Source organism: Stegodyphus dumicola, chromosome 4, assembly GCF_044657685.1.
Source record: "Stegodyphus dumicola isolate Sdum_Otavi_A_Nest chromosome 4, ASM4465768v1".
In the NCBI taxonomy this organism is placed as follows: Eukaryota; Metazoa; Arthropoda; class Arachnida; order Araneae; family Eresidae; genus Stegodyphus; species Stegodyphus dumicola.
In genome coordinates, this window is record NC_140771.1 from 78,286,704 (window position 1) to 78,309,479 (window position 22,776).

At 33.7% G+C, this 22,776-nt stretch overlaps 1 protein-coding gene across 2 annotated transcripts in view; it reads right to left on the bottom strand.

The window, feature by feature from the left end:
- LOC118194037 (rap guanine nucleotide exchange factor 2-like) overlaps window positions 1–22,776 on the bottom strand; it is a 648,324-nt gene that overhangs the window by 434,988 nt on the left and 190,560 nt on the right. For both annotated transcript variants that reach the window (XM_085815114.1, XM_085815113.1), the window contains exon 4: window positions 5,555–5,638. In XM_085815114.1, the coding sequence (XP_085671240.1) occupies window positions 5,555–5,638 (84 nt within the window). The remainder of the gene's footprint in view (window positions 1–5,554; window positions 5,639–22,776) is intronic.

The following is a 22,776-nucleotide window of genomic DNA, read 5'->3' on the forward strand; positions in this document are numbered from 1 at the left end:
TCTCGATGGTGAACAAAGCAATGGAATGTCGTTAGGCCCAGCACGGCTAATCCAACGATGGGGGTAGACTATCATTCAGGTACTGGCGTACGTTTTTATGACAGCGTGATAGACACCCTCTTGCTGCAGAATGAAGCCAGAAATCGCTTCTTCCGACTGAGGGGAAAACACTCTGATTAGCATTATCTTGGTAAATGCACTCGAAAATCGATTTTTTTTTCACGATTAAAAATGACCAGAAACACAATTGTTGGAAATGGCGCAGAAAACATTCACCTTTGGAGAATCAAGGCATATTCCATTACACCATGGAATTTTCTGTGTTCCAAATCGTAAATTATGGCGATTAACTTTAACAGAAACGTGAAAAGTGGCTTCATCGGTAAACACACTTGTCTTCTTATATCACAGAAAGCTTTACGCAATGGTCTGTCGGAATGTTTTAACTCTTGCACCATATGAAAGGTGTATGGGCTGAATCTGTAACATACGGCATACCCTTACATTAGGGACATTGAGTTCAGAACTCGCACGAAGCGTTGATTTTGTGAGTCTTCGTAAATACTTTACACGAATTTTTTTCAACCATTTTAGTTTGCGCTGCTATTAGTTTTGGGCTGGTTGTCTTATACAAGTAGACCGTATCCTAAAACTTCTTTACCCACCGTTCGATACTGGGATAATGCGGTGGTTCTTTACCAAATTTCGTATAAAAATATCTTTGAACGATGAAAAACAGTACTCTTTCTTCTGCATGGATGGCGCCATTTTGATTAACAGTGCCTCCAGCGGTGATTTCGTAACCGGCTGATTTTTCGCTATTGCCAGATGAAACTTTTACAGTTGTAATTTCAGAATTAATTTGTAAGGCTTCATAAATCAATTACAGAATTTGTACTATGCTATTCTTTTTTACCCATTCAATCTGAAATACCCTGGAATGTTTACACTTTTTGAATATAAAAAAGAGAGAAACATTTAAAATATTTAAAGTCGACATTTTGTGTTCGAAGCTGCCATGCGTACGTTGAGCGTGTGGTATCCAAAGAAAATATGATAGAGCAACAACGGAACAACAATGGCTGAAGTGTGAGAACGGTTACAGACTTTGAATATCCACTCCATAAAGCCACGGACGCGGGATAGAATAAGACATGTGATTGATACTACTTATGCATCCGCTTTCGTTTAAATCATAACATATCTATTCTGTAACGTTGCAAAGGATGCGTTCTGTTCAATATTTGTCAATATAAACACGAGTAAAGTATTTATTTTAATTAACCAGTTTATTTTACGTTACGCGTCTTTACTGTCAGTTCTCTGTTTCTGTTTTCCTGCCAAAACGCATATTTAAATGAGGTAGAAAGACACAGTATTTAAAGGGAGGTAAATTGTTTAGACAGAGCGTGTTCCACCAGTGAAGTCCACGTTACTAGCTAAAATTCTACGATAGCAGTCTGTCTTCGGCGTTGCTTCGTCCTTGCCAATAGTGCTTGTCTCGTCGGTATAGGTTTGAGCCAATCTGCCAGTTAATAATACCCGAGTAGCATTTGGCTAATTCACGACTCAGTTTTAATTTAAAATTTTAAATTCTTGCTTTTGAGTTACGTCACAAATGTTGTCTGGTTTTGTAAGTACAAGAAATGCGTTCTGTTCAACTATGTTGAGTTCTTCATAAAAGAACCTTTTATACCTTTTCTCTCGTATCTGTTGGTTAACTAGACATAATGCTAATTTCCAGAGTCTTGGCTTAGTGTATGCCACTTAAAACAGTGAGACTACATGCGTATATCAAATATCTCAATACTTGTTATGGTAGTCTTCGTATTAATGTTTAAAGAGCAACAAAGAATATAAATAAAACATAAAATTACGCCAAAGTAAAATACAAAATTAGCAACGTAACAAAATCCAATTCATCAATGGAAGAAAGTTTTTGGAAGGTCTGCTAAAATTATTCAATAAGCTTCTTGAAGTATAAATTGTGATTAAATTTCCAAATATGATTAGCTATCTAAAATTTGGACGTAAGATTCGTGCTCCTTGATGCGAAACTTCAACGCGCTTTTAGTTTTACCGATATATCTCAAATCACACTAGAATTTGATTTTGTTGAAGATTTTCACATTCACAAAGATTTATCTTGTTTGATTAATGACATTAATTTCAGTCAGTTAACACTTTTAAAATTCTATTAACTTAATTTGTTTATTTTCGTTACTATTTCTGCCGATATATGGCCCTACCTTCTCGTTTGCTTTATTCCTTTTGGGTATAAATACAACCGTGGCTTTCTCGTCATTGCGGATTCATTTGATTCTGATGAAGAGGGACCTGTATCTTTTTGCCCTCGAAATCCAGAGCCTTAACCACAATATACGCCAAACAGAAGGTTTGCTTTACTAATTTTAAGGGTAAGCATTATTTTGCGACTACATATGTATTAAATCTTTTAAGAGAAATACTGTATCTATTTGTTAGTAAGATAGTCCCTTTGCGCTGTAAGCACGTTAGGCTCAGATTTTTAAATTACAGCTATTTTAGGCTATACTGCCAAGCTAGTTAATGTATTTTTATTTGATTTAATAAGGAATCTATTAATAAGGAATATATAGCATAATTTGATCAAAATCCTTTATATATGAGAGAAAAAGAGAGAAAGAAGGCGGCTTTCGGTTAAAACGGTACGGTCTTACGTCATAACTACATAAAGGAATGTTTATGTTGCTTTTTATGAAAGCGTGTTATCGTAATGCTACACTGCTGTCGTCTAGCCTTTCACATCCAAGATTTCTGAATGAATTATTCACTCACAATACTTCCAAGTCTCTTGAAGGTCTGTCGAGAAACGGCGTCCATTCGAAGGCCGAAATGGGTCAGGGTCTAATCTCAGAAATACGAGCACGAGCGACAGAATAAAATCCTGCCCGACAAGCTCGAGTTCGTAATTAAAGCATAAACAAACACATTTTTTCCAGAAAGCCTTTTGGTGCCGATTTTAAGAAGTTGGTTGATAACGAAACAGTAAACGTTACTGGTGTTTCCATCTTGTTCAAAATGCCAGCAACCAGAACTCGTCCAGAACCGGAAATAGTAGAAATACAAACCCAGGCACTTTTTTAAACTTGCAGATGCATTATGGTTGTTTGAAAGCGTAATAAACGATGCATAAAACATATTTTGTGTCACTAAAAAAAATGCATGAAATATGTAATATAGTAAAAGATTTTGTTTGAAAAAAGTTATCTTAAATATTTACTTTTAGGCAATGGACAGAAATTTACCTTATTTTAATATATATTTAAAAAAAAAAGGACAGAAGAGGAACGCTCCAAAGTAAAACATAATATTAGCAAAGCTTTGTGTTCTGTGCAGACGAATTGTTCTGAAGTTAATAAAGCTTTGCGTGTTTGTGTGACGTGTCAAAAGTTGTTTCTTAATTGACTTTCTCGCCTTCCGACCAGCAGTGAGAAGGCTACGTCGCATGTTTGAAGGATGGATATCAATACCAATAGATAATAGATATATTTTTATGTGTATGCCAGTTTTTGTTAGACCAATAATGCTATTTCAGAGTAGGAATCAATCAGATTTTGAGTTTTTCCCTTTTCTTTCCACGTTTGCTCTTTCTTTCTGGAGAAAATGATGCAGTTTCATTGTGTTTCTTTAGAATTTGAGAAACTCTCATTGCCCAACACCAACCGCGGAAGTAATGTTTCTTGCGGTCAAAAATAATCTTTTCTCCCTTTCTAACGCATTATATCCATTTTTAATAAGCTAAAATGAACAAATGGAAAACATATTTAAAAAGTTTTTTCACAGACACAAGTTTTAAAAATGGTTCAAGAATTCTAATTTACTGTCTAAACCAATTCTAATTAGTAGAAATCAGGCATCCAGAGGCCATTAAGGCAGATAAAATTGTTTTGAGAGGCCTGCTGGCGTCAGCTGGCAAAAAAATTCTGTGAAAAAAATCACACTGTCCCAATTAATTTGCACATTAACGTATGTTGGAGAATTTAAGCAACAAAAATCAGCGTAACATTTGTAAATTTTGTGGGACTAGTTTTGATGGTTTAAATACAGAACCATCTTCTTCATTCCGGTTCTGTATTTAAACCATCGAAACTAGTCCTGCAAAAAATTTACAAACGTTACGTTAATTCTTGTTGTTTATTTTCTCCAACAGTTATTATTCGGCGTGCCATTTTAACCTAAATTAGCGTATGCTCTTCTCAAAAACGGCTCGCAATGAAACAGGGTGATAAGCATTAGTAAGCCACTTCATAATAGTAACCATACCATTAAATAGTGTGTGGAATTTCTCCGCGAATTAAACACATTTCGTTGGCGTTGAAAGGTATTTTAATCCTGAATGTTTAATTACTTAACTTAATTAGTTGATATACATTATTGTATTTAACTGCAGTTATAACTGACATAGACTTTCAAGTCGTCTAAGCGGTTAAAAATTTTTTATTTCAGTATAAACAAAAGCATTCTTTCTTTTAGAGAGATTATAAGAATTCAGCATATATTCTTTTCTTTCCATAGATTAGCAACAAAAGTGCACAGATTTGAAAGAAAACTTTCGTGTCCTACTAATAAAATTCATAGTTCCATACTTAAAATCCTATTCCGGAAGTGAGCTAACGAGTTATATACAGTATTCTTTGCTAGTGTGGCTTAATATGCACTCGCCGAACTAAGAGAGCCTTAAAACTTCGCTGTAAGGAACTTTGAGATATATGGTAGGAAAAAAAAACAAACATATAAATCCATTAATGCCCAACACTATCAGTCAATAAATCACATTTTGAATATCTCCGCTACCAGAATTATTCAAAAATTGTTGGCTTCCTAAAGGCGTTTAGAATTCATTAAAATTTTTCAGTTTTAATTAATGATCCCAATTCTAATCTTACTTTATCTTCAGCTTTTGGGGAAATCGTTTCACAATAGCTTTCACTTTTTATCAATAGACGGCGCGAGTAGCTTTCTTTCCTTAATTAAAACTCCCTCGAATTTTTTGATCTATTATTATCTCGTGAGCGCAGGTTTCTCTTTCGTCATTTTTGCTCCTGCAACTGAAGAAGGTTCTGCTCACACTGCGAAACTATTCCGGCAAATTTATGCAACTTACGCTGACTCTTGTTGTTAGTATCTCTCATATTATGATTGTATATCTTTGAACTATTACAGCTAAAACTCTCTCAGTGACTGCACTGATGTAAGAAATATTTACACTGGTATTATGGGCGGCTGGCAGAGCACTCTCACACTACACAAGAATTTAAGTCTATTGCTTCATTAAGTTCATACATCTGTGGTTGTTCTGTAGAGAGTATTAAACTAATTAGAAAAATTTTTAATTAAGTGACTTAAAGAATAAACTATTTAAAAATACTTTAGTGATTCCAAATTGAATCAAATGTGGACATAAATGTTGTATTACCAAGATTTTTATTCCAACATAGGAATAAATCTTTCCCAGCTTGATAATTCTTTAAATACAGCAACTGAAATTCTTAAAATACTTGAAAAGTCTTACCTGCTGCGAGGAAGATACATGGAGCCATCGATGAAGACAGATCCAGACAGGAGTATAAACCAACATGTACTGAGTTCTCCTCGGCTGTGAAAAAAGAATATATAAATTTATTAAGTGCAAAAGCTTACTCTACAGCTATAAATAATTAAATACAATTTAAAACAGTTATAATATAATCCGAAACTGCACATTTTGTATGCTGAGTAGAGAAACGAAGCCGTAAAATATGTGCTTTTATGAAATGATCAGAAAATAACAGCAGTTCTGTCATAATAGAACGTAAATGACATTTGATGAAAAAGAAATCAATCGGAGCATCCCACTGCTAGCAACATTCTTGAAATTTGAAATACTATCAAACACTGCTACGATGCGCTTTCAAAGGACAGCAAGTTTGGTTAGTTATGTGAGTATTTCGCTATATTCAGTATGATAATAAAAATGGAAAAAGGATTACCTTTCAAAAAAGTGTAAAATATTGAATATTGAATTTTAGATAATAGAATTAACATGCGCAACTATTAAAGAAGTTTTTCGCCTTTTTTCAGTTTCCTCATCAGTGGCCGAGGGGTAAATGTCACTGAATGCTGGTTGTTCTACCAGAAGTCAAATTCTTGCGAATGGGCTAACTACACGATTGGCTTTCGCAATACACAATTTTCCACAAAGTGATCCTTGCTCTTAAGCAGATAGCTTTTGTTTACTATTCCATACTTAAATAACTTAACCTAAATCTTGGTTTCATCACACTTCATATTTTAAAATATGAATTACTGATCATACATTTCTGTTAAATCTTTGAGTTCGTTGATTAAAATCGAAAGACGAAAAAATATTTTAAGCTTTGCAGAATGGCAATACAATTCTTTTACATCGTTGAGTTTTCAATGAAAATTTAATCGCACAAAATTTGAAATCAAATAAAAACCGAATTCGAAATTCAAAATTCGGGAGAGACGCACATGTTCGGGCGGAAACAAATTATATTTCAAAGAGAAATTAAATATTTTAGTCTTGACTGGATGGTAACATGCTTGGAGATAATAGTATGTATTCTGTTTGAGGCAATGGCAACACATTGCTTTCAGATAGCCAAATTTATGTATTAAAATTCATATCTTACCTTTTGCCAAACGACAACAGAATGCAACAGATAAACATGTTTTATTTCGAACAGTGTTGCCACTTTTCGCTTTCAAATCGCTGAGTTTGTTAAACTAAAGATCGTTAAATTTTATAAAAACACGAAATAAATCAAAACCAAATTCGGAAGCCAAAATTCGGTGGCTTCAGGAGCCAGCATGTTTTCACAGATGAGGAAAATACCATGCATAAAGATTCTTAATGATAGTGAAAGCAGCTATTAGAATTTGTACAGCATTATTAATCAGAATGGGAAGAACAGTCAATTTTTACTTCTGTATGGAAAGAAGACTCCAAACGAATAAATACCCGAAAAACGTACGTATTGTTTCTAAAGTTAAATCGTTGCTAAGAACAGAAAATCTGCCGAAGTAGAAATCAGTTGGATAACTTTTAAATAAAACTGTTGCAACAATAATTAAAAAAGAAAACTAATTTAAAAAGCTAAAAAAAGTAATGTTGACCAGCTTTTGAGCTTCATCAAAACTAGACATGTGGCTCAACGCAGAACATTTTGTATAAACCTCTATGAAAACTGAAAACTGTTTAGCAGGAAACAAATGGAAATACAACATGACTACATGGGTGTATTTGAATACACACACACAAAAATAAAAGTCTATTTATTACTGAAAACGAAGAGAAAGAAAAAGTACGAGTCTGGTTCCGTTAATGCAAAGTAAGTTTCAGTAACGGTTTATTATTGTCGCAGGATTCTCTTGCAAAGGGATTTTAAAAATAAGAAGAGTGAGAAAAAAATGTTAAAATCAACTCTACGTACTAACGAGAAAATATTTTATGTCCAATATTTAAAGAAGAAATTCCATCCCAATGACTGTCAAAGACCGAAACTTCATCAAACCTAAATAATACTTCGAAAAGTAACCCTGCATTTCTTGAAAAAATGAAAACTGATACAGGTATTGCATGCATACCTTTTCGGGAATCCACCACGATGGATGGATATCAACATCCTTGAAATTTCATCAGAATTCCTTCCAGCATGGAAATCACGATGCAAATTTATAGTAGAGTCAAGAAAAATGACTATCGAATCAAACATTTAAAAAAATACTATTTACATTTTTAAATGTTAATTAAATAGGGCCAAAATCGTTCTAAAAATGCATAAACACTTTATTTAATTCTGTTATTCCTTGATGAATTTATGATTACTATAATGTTTTATGATTGTCAAAGGATTCTCTTAGAACGGAAATTTACAATTAAGAAGATTGGGGGGGGGGAATGTTAAAAATCAATTCAACGTACTACCAAGGAAAAGTTTTACGCCCAATATTTCAAAAAAAAAAAAAAAAAAAAAAAAAAAACATTTCTTGATCCCATTGATTTTAAAAAAGTGAAACTTCATCAAGACAAAGCAATAAGTCATACAGTGGGTACAAAAAGTATTTGCACACATACATTTTTGTTCACAATTTATAAGAAAATGCATTAAGAAATACAAAATTTGGCATTTAAAAACGGAATAAGCTTATTCATTTAAATTTATTACAAAAAATGCAATAATATTAATAAAAAACATTTTTTGAAACAATATTAAAATATCTTATGCCAAAAAAGTATTTGCACACTCAACTCAACTTTAGCAAATTTGCATTTTTATGCTATTATTTGACAGTCATCCCGCAGTAAATAACATACGTAAGACGACTATAAAAGGAGGTGTTTACGAAACGTTATCAGTTGATTGTCGATTTCAAATTGTAATGGCACTTAAGAAATCTTAATTGTCGATTTCGTTGCGAGAAAAATTGTTTCTCTACGTGAAAATGGCCTAAGTTATCGAGAAATAGATAAAAAAGTAAATGTTTGCTTCTCTACTGTTCGGTATGTTATAAAACGTCATAAAGAAAGAGGATCTACATCAAATAACTTGCGCTCCGGACGCCCAAAGAAACTTTCACTGTAAATGAAGTGAAAAAATCATAAGAGAAGCATCGAAAAATCCATTTATTAGTGCAATTACTTTAGCCAATGATGTCGCTTCAACATCTGGAGTTCAAATCTGTGCCCAAAGTGTTCGAAATGTCCTGCACGATGCACACATTTATGAGAGATCTCCAAGGTAAAAACTTCTCATAACTGAACGAAATAGACTGAAGAGACTTGAATTCGCTAAGAAATTTATCAATAAGCCAATTGATTTCTGGAAAAATGTCATATTCTCCGACGAGAGTAAGTTCAATATCTTTAAATCAGATGGCAGTAAATCAGTTTGGAGAAAACCTTGTACTGCTTTTCATACCAAAATATGTTACCTACAGTTAAACATGGAGGAGGTTCTGTTATGATTTTGGGGTGCTTGGCTAGCAAAGGAGTTGGTAATCTGTGTTTCATTGATGGGAATATGACAGCTCGAACCTATATTGATGTGTTGCGAGATAACTTGCCACAAAGTGCAATAAAATTGGGTATCAGTAATTCATACTATTTTCAGCAAGACAATGATGCCAAGCACACCGCCGGTATAACACGTATGTGGTTGCTTTATAATGTACCCAGAAAACTTGCCACTCCACCATTATCACCAGACTTAAATCCTTTGGAAAATTTTTGGAATTCTTTGGATTTAAAAATAAGAAAAAGGAAGATTTCAAGCAAATCTACCCTTAAACAAGCCCTTATTGAAGAGTGATCGAGTACTGACCCTACTATTACAGAAAATTTAATTAAATCAATGCCAGCAAGATTACAAGCAGTAATAGATGCTAAAGGAATGCATACTAAACATTAGTTATTTGAAATTTGCTTATATATTTTATTTCTTTTGTATTCATGCAGGTGTGCAAATACTTTTTTGATACGAGGTATTTTAATTTTATTACAAAAAAGCATTGTTATTTATATTGTTGTAATTTTTCTGTTTGTTTTGGATGATTAAACTTATTCTGATTTGGCAATACCAATTCTTTTATTTCTTAATGCTTCTTTTTATGAAATGCAAACAAAAATGTAGGTGTGCAAATACTTTTTTTACCCACAGTATATCGTAAAGTACCTCTATATTCTCTGAAAAAAATGTATTGCATATATGCATTTTCAACATATTCCTGCAAAGTTACCTGACATCTTACACCTATGAACTATTGAGGCTTTAATCTCTCAAAAAAAGTTCTTTCTAAGAGCAAGCACACCACGATGAATGGACTCTGGAAAGTAATGGAAGAGGAATGGCAATCAATACCGCTGGAAATTTTGCGAACAGCCTCTCTGTCTTTGGAATGACGATATTTATCGTTCAGGAGAGAGGAAAAAAAAAAAGATTTTAAATCGAACACTTAAAAATAATCCTTACATTTTAAACATGAAGTAAATGGCAAAGGAAATTGTCCTAGCAGTATGTAACCATTCTGTATAGCTTACTAACTGTAAAAATGGAGAAACATAGAATGAAAGGATATCTTTCAGAAAAATCGGTTACGAGATTCTGTCACGCAATGCATTGATAATATATTAAATTCCTGGCAACGTATGTCTAGATTACCTATATCTCGTCTTGCAAAATACTGTCCGACTGTGTACCAGAGAGCAACACATCTAGACCGTGGAGCAGCCCATAGACGGTTATGAGACACTGTTATAATGTACTCTGTCTTGACCTTATTAGAAAAAAAAATTTTCGTAGTTATATTTCTACTTTCTTTGGAATTATTTGGAAAAAACACATTACTTTGATCCTTGGAACGAAATTAAAGGCTTAAACCTAATAGTTAAAATTGCTCCCTTATATCGCGAAGACTCTGCTGTGATTGGAAACATTATCTGTTGAAGGAAAACCTTGAACATTATAAATAATTCATCGAAATCTCGTTGAAATTATTTATAGTGTTGAAGGCTTTGAGAATACTCGAAAGAAACAAAGAAATGTTTATGGAGAATGACAATATCGATAAAAGTTTATAACATTATTTGACCAAAATATTCTTAACTGGAATTGACTCAAGAAGACCTAATGCAGACTGGAAGATGCTAATGAATATGAAGTTTCAGATGAACTTGAATTTCGAAATCGTTTCTAATTACTTTCTCATTTTGCGTGAATTTAACGGCATTTTCATTAATAAAAGTTTCAGCAAAATAAAAACCAATGCGTTAGCAATCTGCAAAGCGTAAAATGTCTATGCTTCAAACGTAACCAGAGAGCTCGGCGATTCAAAATAAATGTGTTACTACTTGGCAAATTGTAAAATGTTTGTCTTTCAAATGCAATAAAAAAGTGTAGCAATTTGAGTGAAATGTGTTACCACTCGGTAAAGCGCAAGACCTGATTTAAAAGAAATGTGCTGACACTACCCAAAACAAAATTTTTTTCTCTTATATTCACCAGATGTATTGCCATTCGTGTACGATATTTATTTATTATTAATTTTTTCAAATTTAATTTGCCTGTTATGGATTAATAAACTAAGCGATTTAAAAGAAATAAATATAGATCTTCATTTCTAATATTATTAATTACTAGCTGCATCGCTGAAATTACAGTAACTGCATTCATAATTTTCATTATTTATGGACAGTTTTTTAAAATAACACACTAAAAGAATTGGATACCAAAGGATCCGAAGTAAATTAGTCATAAATAAGTATTTTGTCTCTAAGTAAGACCTGACAAAGTGTGTCTAAGATATTAACGATTTTCTTTCGACAAGATAAAGAAATAATTTTTAACAGTCTTCAATCAAGGATGTAAACTGTATTTAAATTAAAAACACGCTTTGATAAATTTAAAAAAATCCTGCAATATTTCATATTTTATATTACATCCAAAGGAGCTTTTTTTCATTTACACACACATTCATGTTTTGAAAATATTTGGGCTAAAAATATTTAAAAACAACATATCTTTAGAATTTCCGGTAGACAGTCTCGCGCCCTGGGAATAAAAATATTTTATTCCGTACAGTGTGTTACCACTGCTCGCTTTGAAATCATTGACTTTCTCAATAAAAAATTCGTTAAAGTTTTACAAAAGAGGAAATAGACAATAAAACAAATGCGAAATTCAAAATTCGGGATTCCAGGTGTTCAGGTTCGGGTAAAGGACTAGGTTATTCAAAATTTGATCACTCTAGGTACCAATGTTTTTTCGCAGCGCGAGAAACATGCATACATTCATTGTAGATTCGTCAGTATTTAGTTTTTTTAAATGTAATACAGGGCGATAATATTTGGTGGCAACAATTTGACTAGTGATACAGCCGACGTAAAAGACCGATTCGAGACTAATAGCCCTTGTGGGTTAAGCTCCATTTGGACTAATAAACTCCGCTAATAACCTAGAATTAATTTAGAACATTTTTATTAGTCAAAATGTTCATTATCATCATGGATACAAACACGATACGGTTGGTAAACAATTTTTATTTGAATAAACAGCAATTTTAGTAATGCATGTAGAGAAAGAAGTTCCACGACATATGGCAAGCAAACTGAAATCCGTATGTTTAAGAAGAAATTCTGCATAACTCACTTCCCTTAAGCATTTTAGGGATCGTTTTTAAGAAAAAGCTTAAATACCTTAAAAAACATATAAATTTTTCCAGTATGATCTCATGTTTACATCATTATCTTCGATTTTCGTTATTTCCGGAGATGAAAGATCATCTAGGATAAATATAGGGTATTACTGACAGGTCTCGAGGTGGCCAATTAATCAACTTTTTTTTGGCCAATGTGCTATTTAGCAGGAAGCTGGAAATACGTTTAGCAGCAACTTTCATTAACGAAAATGAGGGCTAGAAGATCAGCTATTCGCTTCACTAGTCGTTTCCGAGCACCTAAAATATTGGGTTGTCAGGAAAGTAATTTCGGTATTTTAATGTGAAGATATTTTTTCTACACAAAATGTGAACTTTAATCAGTCAAATATTTTGACATTCTATTCGATGGCCTTTTACCATCTTTCTGGCAACTTCATGATTCAGGCCGGTAGAACTTCTGAACTCTTCTGAAATCTTTATCAGCAACAAAAACAAACTCAAGTAACTGTGATTAGAGTTGTAAACTAACAGTTGTAAACAAAAATGCACGAAATTTATTTCTGTAACTTAAAAGTATCAGCTGCCAAATCTTAAAAGAAAAAGTAATAACAAAAGGCGGGTCTGAAGCAAATAAATGAAGAGGAATTTGAAATTTCTCTTCCTCGACTACCAATCAAGTAAACATAATGTTTTAATATTATAACTGACTCCACCCAATTAAATTTTTGAATATTAGTATTTTACCAATTGTTTGGATGATGTGATCTCGCATTTAAGGTTTTATTAAATACGAAGAAAAATTAAAATCTATTACTGTTTTGAATCCGTAAAAAATAAATTTCCTGTCCTGTCTGAATATGTAATAAAACTCTAAATGCTTTTAAATATATATTCTTCTCATTTATGGGATTGCAATATTGGTATATGAAATGCTTAATATCAACTCTGGTAAGAAAGATTTGTTCAAAAGCAAAATAATTGATATGCAATAGAAGCTTAGAGACCTACGGTAAAGGGACTTTTCCCTATACCAAACCATTTACAAAGTTCATGTCTACAACATGGTTAGTAAGTTTACTGCTTCATTACAGAGACGAAATGCCATATTTCTCCGTCTACATCAACAACTGTTTCTGCACCATTATTAATTCTAAGTTTGCTTTCATTACTTATGCAGTATACGTTTTGCACTGCCAATTGCAATAAAAAAGGGGAGATGCATAACCAATTGTTACAGGAGTTTCATATACAAAATTTCAACGTTCTGCGGGTAATCGTTTTTGAGTTTTGCGAGATCCATACATACGTACGTGTATGTATACCTACGTATGTAAGAATACATACATAAAGAAAACATCCATTTTGAATCCATCGGAATCCGTTTGGGAATAAAGACACCTATAAATTCTATTCATACGTAGTCTTTAAAAAAAAAAGTCAAAATCGATTCGGAAATAGAGTTAATATTTCCTTTGAAATCTGATAATCGAAATTTTCCTCGATTACAATAAGATCTGCAAGGTATAAAGGTCTGCAACAGTATAATGCGATTTCTTCTGATATTAAAAACCTGGGGAATGTTTAAAAGAATATACTTTTTTCAAGCTTAAATCATTATTGCATATTCTGTTTTTAAAAACCTTATCCCCTGATATACAGAAGGTGTTTAAATATTTTTAGAACAATTTCGAAGCTGTTTAATTAATGTTTAAAATCTAAAACGTGTATTTTAATGTTTGATCTGAGAACCATTTTTCTGGACTTCAAGTCGTCATCGTGATTTCCATGATAGAACGGCTTTTCGTAAAATTTCCAGGGATGTTGATTTCCATTTCTCTTCTGGACTCTTCCCAGAGTCCATCCATTGCGGTGAGTTTGTGCTTAGAAAGAGCTGTTTTCAAGAAACCGAAGGAACAATAATTCATAGGTTAAACATCAGGAGACATCGCAGAAAATACGTTTAAAAGGTGTATAGGCAATGCCTATCATAAGTCTCCATTTTTTTCAAGAAATGCGGTATTACTTTTCAAAGTATGACCTTGTTGCTTTGTCTGAATGTATTTCACTTGTTGAAAGTCATTGAAATAAAGAAATGCAATTCCTTTTGCAAATATCGAACGCAAAACTTTCGCTTGATTGTACGTTGAACTAGTCTTAGCATTTTTTCCCACTCTTCTTATTTTTAATTTCCCCTTCGTAAGAGAAAATTGCGATGACCATAAACCCCTTACGAAGCTAGGTTTCTATACACTTCTCTCTTCATTTTATATGATAAACAGAGACTTTTTTCGCGTTGCAGTCATTTAGGTTTAACCTGTGCTTCATCAAGGGTCGCAATGTATTTCCGTTTATTTCCTGCTAAATGGTTTTCATACAGGTTTTACAAACTGTTCGGCGTGAGCCGCATGTCTCAGTAACAAGCTGGTGAACATTAAGTTTCTTAGTTTTTTTAAAATGTAAACTTTCGTTTATTATTTTATTTATTGTTGCTAGAGATGTATCTAAAGACTCTGCAGTTGATTTCTGAGAGGCGGATTTTCTCTATTTACCAAAGATTAAACTTTAGAATCATTACGTAAGTTGTTTTCGGATATTCGTTTGGAGTGTTCGTTCTATGACGAAGTGATGATTGAATGATTTCGCTTTCCATGACGAAGTAATGACTGCTTGTGACTTTCAGTTTAATAATATTGCCTATTTTGCACTTAGAAATTTTAATACTAAGTATTTTACAACGTTTTTTAATTATGGAATAGGAATATTTCTTTTCGGAAAGCGCAGAAACTTATCCTTCAATTCACAGCTTGTTTACATACGACGTTTTGAAAGAATAAATTTGAAAGTAGACGATATATCTCATTTCTAATAATAAGCTATTGACAAAAATATTTATTCCAGAAAACTGGATCTTTTTAAAAATGTTCTTTCCCGAAATTGTTGAAACAATGTGCATACACCTTCTGTAGATACAAAAGAATTCAATAAAATGTCTGCAGCTATACAGTGCGACTTCTTCTTCCAATTAAAATCTGGCAAATATTAGAAGAATCGAATAAAACCTCTTTGTCCGTGTTTACAACCATTATTGCATATTATATCCACAAAAACATATCATCTAATGTAATTGCTCGCGTAATTTTACAAAATCTTATTAGAAGGATGTGCATTGTTATTTTAAAAGCACAGTCATTTGGTGTGTTATCCAGCAGTCCTTAAAACTAATGCGTAGGATATCAAATATGTGGCCAGCCTCTTTCTGAACTGCACGTCAGATTACAGTTTCCTAAAAGATATGCCAAGGAAAGTCATTCGAATAAGACTTTCCTCACCTGACTGCAACGGAACTGAGATTACGTGACACAATCCACCCTTCATCTGACCATCCAGCAAAATGTGCGTGAGGAAGTTAATGGATCCAGAAAGTGATGAACACGAATCAATTATCAGCTCTTTCGTGTTTGTGGACAAAGAATGCTAAAAAAGATGAAAGTAGACGGAAAAGGGAAAGGAAAAAGAAAAGAGTTGGTGTCACGCAGCATGAAGACCCAGTGAAAGAGAGACGTTTGTTGGAATATTTTTTCCTTTAATCATAAAACATTTTTACAGAATCGCAGATTTCTTAAGCTGTTCCGTGAAAACTACCAAATTTAAATTATAAAGTTGATGTGTTGGATGGTTTTTGAAGGCGTTTCGCATTTGCCTTTCGTTTTGAGGTTAAGAACACCTGTTTTCACTTCCTGGGCAGAAACTTGACCCGAAATCTTGATCGTCAACTCGTGCGTGATGGACAACACGCAATTGCCTTCTAAAATTGTAGTAGAAGTTTTTAAAAACTAACGATTTCAATAATTACATATTATTTGCAGCAATAATATTCAGTTTTACCGTCATGAATACTTTACTAATTTAACTAAATTAAGATACACTTTTGGGTCAAGGATATTAACGACACTAATGAGTAATGTATTATTCGTATGTAAATTTTCCTCGAATTGTTTAGAATAATTATCCACGCCCGGTGGCAAGAGCATGCATTGGGATAGAACTGTGTAATAACGGACAATATTTTTGAAAATATTGATTCTTACTTCCTTGTAGGAAGTAAAGGAAGTATTGTACGTGCCATAAATTTCGGGTATCATATTTCAACGGAAATATCCGCTTTAGAATCCATTTGAACGATAATTTTGCTTAACATCTGTGCGCATGGACAGAATATAGGACTCTTTTTCCCAAAAAGGATTGTAAACTGGATTTAAAAGGAACTCAAAAGAGATTTTTTTTGACGTACGTACATATGTATATATCTCTCGCATAACTCAAAAACAAGTAGGCGTAGAAGGCTGAAATTTTGTATGTGGAGATTGCTATAACATCTAGTTGTACGCCTCTCTTTTACATTGCAATCGGCCTCACCAAACATATATACTCCCACTCTGTTACTCGGCTTAGTGAACTCAGCATTTTTATTCTTATATACTGGTAAATTGAGCATTGTTTGTTTTAAAAGTGATTGAATTATGTTGGTATTATGTTCCGGTTAAGGCTTCTTAAGTCAGTTGGTGCACCAGCTTCAGTACTTTTTGCCTAGTGGGACAAGAAGTTAAAAATTTTGTGCACCGAAATTTTGTCTTCCTGCACGATGGCCGAATTGCTTCTTTTTGAGTAGAAACTTTAATTTTATTTGTAAAAAAGAGTTTTTTTTTAACTTTTCTTTTCGCCATCGACAGAACAGCTGGCACACTGGGTTAGGCGTCTTTCAGCCTGTTGAATCCCGTCGATGGAATTTAAAATAAATAAATATATATAAACAGCTTAGCACTGTGTCCTCCCGGAATTAATTACATTTAGAGCTTAGTGTTGTGTCCTCCGGGAATTGGCCACTCTAAACGAGGAGCACTGAAAGAAGATGCAATGGTGGGGACTGTTGAAACGAAGTTGAACACTTTTAACCGTATTTGAAATTTTATATTTTTCTGTATTTTACAGTTTTTAGTGAAGATTTGATTTTTTATGTATTTTTGGCTTGTCGCGAAGTGAGAACTGAATTGATTGCATGAGAACTGTATCCCTTGTGAAATTCGATGAAATAAGTTTAAATGAAATGCAGCAAAAAATATGTATAATTTAATAGGCCGCACAAAGAAGCCATATGGTGTCCGCATCAGATATTGTTCTATAGTGATCATATCACATGGTAATGTCTCTTTTATCGCATGCTTTACATTCGGGATTAGCATGCTTTACATTTAGGTTAGCAGTAAGGCAATAATGTGACCAATTTGTATTAAAATTTCTGATTACTTAGCAGTTTCTAGCCGACTTTACTGACCAATTTTCGGTGCGCCACGCCTGGCTTAGTCGAAAGTGATTGAATATTCAGTTGCGAGTTGCATGAGAAAATACACACGTATGCTATACATGTGCTTTCAAGATATAATTCAAAAAGTCATATTTTGTCACGTGTTCCAGCAGTATCGGAAAATGTGAATCTAAATTAATATATAAAAGTTTACAATAGTTTCCAAATGAACGGCTTTGAAATAAAGGATAAGGAACCCAACTTTGAGTTCATAATATACATATTTGGCTGTTTCTCAAATGCCATTCAAAATCCTAGAAAATATTTCTAAATGTTTTGGAAATATAGCAGAGAGACAGATATAGATAAATTCATTCTCACAAATATGACATTTAATGAAACATTTCATCTAACTCTCAAGAAGAATTTGGTTTTATAAGATAAACATTTATTTGCTTACATTAATTAATTACATGTGATCAGTTTGATGTTTGCTTCCTTTGTAGTCAGGTCATTAAGAATGTTAGTCACTCTTTAATCTCTAAATTTCAATCAGAAAACTAATTTTAAAGTAAGAACATGCTATTTTCTTTCCTCTTTATTAATTTACTTACCGCATAAGAATTTTTTTACTTTCCTGAACATAATCAAATCAATACCAAAAGCAGATGGGATCAGATCATTAAATTTTTCAGAGTGTCAAATAGAATTCCAGCATCAAATGAATCCGAGAATCAAATCAATCGGTGAATTCGAGTATGAAACCAATAGATGGATCCAAATATGAAGTCAATCAGAGAAAAAAAATGAAATCAAATCAATCTGAGAATCTAATGGAATCCGACGATCAAACCACTCTGAGAATCAAATCGGATCCGAGGCCTTCACTTATGATGAATGAGTATTCAGAATCCAGGACTATCAATGAGGATTCCAAGGATCTACTCAAATCAATTGGAGAAGAAAAAGGGATTCCAAATTCCAAAATGAAATGCAATATGGAACTGAAGGATAAAATCAACCCAAAAATTCAAGAACAAAATGAGCCCGAGAATGAAATGAAATCTGATTGGAGGATCAAATCAGTCTAAGAATCAAATAGATTCTAATCCGAAAATTAAATCAATCAGAGAATCAGGTGGGATATGTATATCAAATTTATCAGAATATAAAATAGAATCCGAAGATCAAATAAATCAGAGAAACAAATAGTATCAAATGAATTCGACAATAAAATATATACCAAGGATCAAATCACTTGGAGGAGAATCTAATGGAATCGGAAGGTCAAATTAATCGGAATCAGAGGATCATATAAATCTGAGAATGAAATGGAATCTGTTGACTTCATTTACTATCAATGAGGATCGAATCAATCCAAGAACACTTAACATCAGTTAGGAAACCGAAGATTCAAACCGTGAATCAAACGGAATCCGAGATGTACATTTACTTCCAGTGAACGAATTCGAGGATTAAATCAGTCCCGGACCTGGTGACCATATTATTTAATCAAATGGAAACCCAGGATTAATCAAATGGAAATCAGGCTTTCATTTACGATCAAGGTAAAATCCAAGGATGAAATCAATCCGATAACCAAACCAAATACGATTAAAAAAGGCGAAAATAAGATCTTTTCGCAAATGAGTTAATACTAAAATTATCTTAATCATAACATGACTGTTTATTGACGTTTTGCTTTTTATTATTCTTCGTAACCTTCGTAATACCTTTTGCTCTCCAGAATGATTTATTAATCCTCTCACTAGTTAGAAAGATCACCTTAATGAAATTGGTGGCAAATATATAAGCAAAACAAAAATTTTCGGCATAGCTTGAGCACAAAGGAAGATGGAATTAAAGCACCATTTATGTCATTCATAATATTAGAATTCCCATTATAAGAACGGCCATAAATTACTATCAGTTCATTATCAGTAGACGAATCAGATTTAACAACGCTGGAAGTGAAAATACAATTTCCAGATTCGCATTCAAATTTTGATGAATTAGGGCTTTCATTAAAAATCAAATGCTTTAATTTTCGATCAAAATTTTTTTGGGAGAACGCATTGAACTGGAGAGATCTGACCATCCGAAACGCACGAGTCATTCATTTAAGAATGAAAACAAAAAACAACACGCAACAATTACGAAACAAATAAAGATTTAAATATTTAATGATCTATTCCATGAAAGAAGAATAAGAAGACTTCGTCATCTTTTCATGGGCGACTGCTTTTTCATTGGAAGTTCATTTTGGCAATCGACTTTCGATTGTTCAAGCAAAGACGTCTGACCGAGCCAGGCGTTATCGGCGACGCATTGTTCGACGATCTTGCTGCTGTTGCTGCTAACAGGCCCACCACTTCTTGGAGATCTGGAGAATCTGTTGCAGAGAAATTGAGCGGAAATGGATGAAGCAATAACAGTGACTCTTTCGACCTTTACGTGATTTGTCCTCTAGAGGAATAATTAACTTTCAAAACGGACAGGCATTTTTAAGAAGGTCGTACAAAGCAATAAGTGAAAGCCCCAAACCAGAATACTTAATCTCTTCAACCTGACTGCTTCATTGTTTCGTTTCTAAAATGAAAAGGCCAGTTAATGGCAATTGAACATAAACGGTAATACCCGTTCTCTGTTACTAAGTTTAGTCCGTAACATAAAATAGTAGCGTTATATGCTGGGTGATCAATGGTTCAGTAAGTTTGTTCTCCATAACAAGAACGCTGACAACAATGTCATCTTTTCGGATATGAAACTACAATAAATGCAGCTTAATATGATCGCGGTTAATGTAATCATTCGGGTATTGTTATCGAATTGCCGAAAGCCCACCCGTTTGAATACGAAACCTTGGAAAACACTTCGTTTATTGTGCTAACAATTCGGTTAATATAATATACAAAATATTATTGAATAATTTTTTTAATTGAAATATTTATAGATTATAAATTGACCAGTAACACAGAGAAATGTCGTCAAGTAAGGGATTAAGTTACCAAACCACTTGGTTACGATTTTAATCAACAACTTAAAATCAAGCCTCCCCCCCCCCCGGAAAAAAAAAAAAGGAACCTTTTGAAAAACTCTGTGTATTTCGAGGGCGGTCAGAAACAGATTCCTTCCTGATCTTCAAAAGCACGGAAAAAAAAAAAAATCTTCAGAAATTGTTCTACATTTTTGTTGTACCTAAAAAAATGCGTGAAAACATCTACTAGCGTTGCTTATTTTTTCTAATTTTTAATTTTACGTTAGCATGTTCTCTTTCAGCTAGGGATGCCTTCTATCAGTCAAATAATTCCCAGAAACGTTATGAGAAGTTCATATGAACTTTTGCATTAAAGACATTGTGAACAATTTATAAATACATTTTTGTTTTTTCCTAAATACAACGCACATTTATACTAAATTATATAATTTCTATTGCTATTTTGAACGGCAATTCTTTCTTTTCGTTTAATTTTATCATTCTGTTGATGTTTCTAGATAGTGGTAGACAAACATTAATTATTTATGATTATGTCAAGTGTTTTACACATTTTGTTGGCTTATTTTCTCCCTCCTTTCCGCATGCCTTCGTAGTATAACGGTTAGCACACTCGGCACGTATTCGAGTCCCGGAGAGGGTACTGCTCATTTTCACGCCTCATGCTTCAAAAAATGCTATATGTTAGGTTCTATTAACAAAGTCTTAAAAACGTATAGTTATATATAAGGTGAGTAAGAACTATGAACTAATAAATGTAAGATTCGTGGTTCGAATCTAGACCAGAACCTAGTTGATATTTCATGTTTGTAGTACGAAATACCTAATAGACTCTGTAGTAGACCAAAATAAAAAATGTGATTGATACTGATTCGTCACAACTTTTATTTTGCCGACTGGATCTCATGCCTTTCCCCACTCACTCTCTAAGTGAGGCAGAACCTACAGGTGCAGATAAAAGTGGGTAGGACACCAGGGTTCGTCATTAATCGTACAAGTATAACTCCGCCGCACCCGGGGAAGTCGTCCGAAGGTTTCCCTCTCTCTTTCCCCACCACCAAACTTTCGAGAGGACTTTCGGGTCGCCTTGTACTTTGAGTGCTTCCTTGCAGACTACATATACTTGTAAATATCCCTTCTCTGGGATTTGAAACCTGGCCTAGGGCAGTCGTCTTCATTAACAATTTTAACGGCTGTGTGGAAAGACAGAATATAATGAATTATCGCATTCCTCCGTGCATACTTTCCTTAATAATTCCAGCTAGCAAAATGAGGGTTCATGTTGGAATCTCGGTTACAGCGCAGTTGGTTTTTCCTGTCATTTGCTAGAAAAGATCTAATAATTTGAATAAACATTTAATCATATCATGTTGTGACAGTATCATTGCTACAGGAAATGAAATATTATCACTAGAATGTGAATACCTCAATCTGAAGACCAATGTACTGCAATATCAACTAGACTCAGTTTATTGCTATTTCTCGGGGGGGGGGCTGTCACAATCATTATCGATTTGCTGAATCATTGAGTGTTTCTCTTATATGCAACTGTTTTCCCCACTTTCTAATAACTGATGTTAAGAGTGCTGCTTAAAATCCCATGTCCTTAGTTTTACGGCCTCACGATCATTTTGGTATGAAGTCTCTCACGCTGCCATTGCTGCTACATGCTCAGCGGTCTCTGTATTTATATTTAGGAAAATTTCGTACTCGTTATAAAAATAAAACACAAAAAATTTAGCTGCTGTACTACAAAAATTAACCGAGAAATTTAATTTTAAAATTTGCAACATTTGACGTCCTTTTCAATTTACATTGAGGGGTTTAGTTGCACAAAGGGGGCAGAACACCAGAATTTCACAATTTGTCATACAAAGTTCCAAAGCACTGACTGCGCACACTCGTCCAGCTTTGATGGAGAGCATTTCTCATGATTGTCCGAGGGTCTCTCCCTACCCCCTTCCCCTACCACCAAAACACTCGCGAAAAATTTTGGCTCGCCTGTGTTTTAAATATCCCCATGCCCTACAGACACTATACACTGTGGTCTGGTGCTTGCTAGGCGTTCAAACCGACCATCTTTCCAAACAAACACTATGCACTTACAAACTTTCTCTGGGATTCGAGCCCGGGCTCACCGGTTCGGCAACCAGCGTGGCTAACCGCTAAACTGATCAATGCGATTTGAAAAACAGCACAAACTTTTCCAAACTACCAGCCATTCAGTCGCTAAGAATCAAAACCTGGATTGATTGGATTATTTAGATTGTGGCAGAGC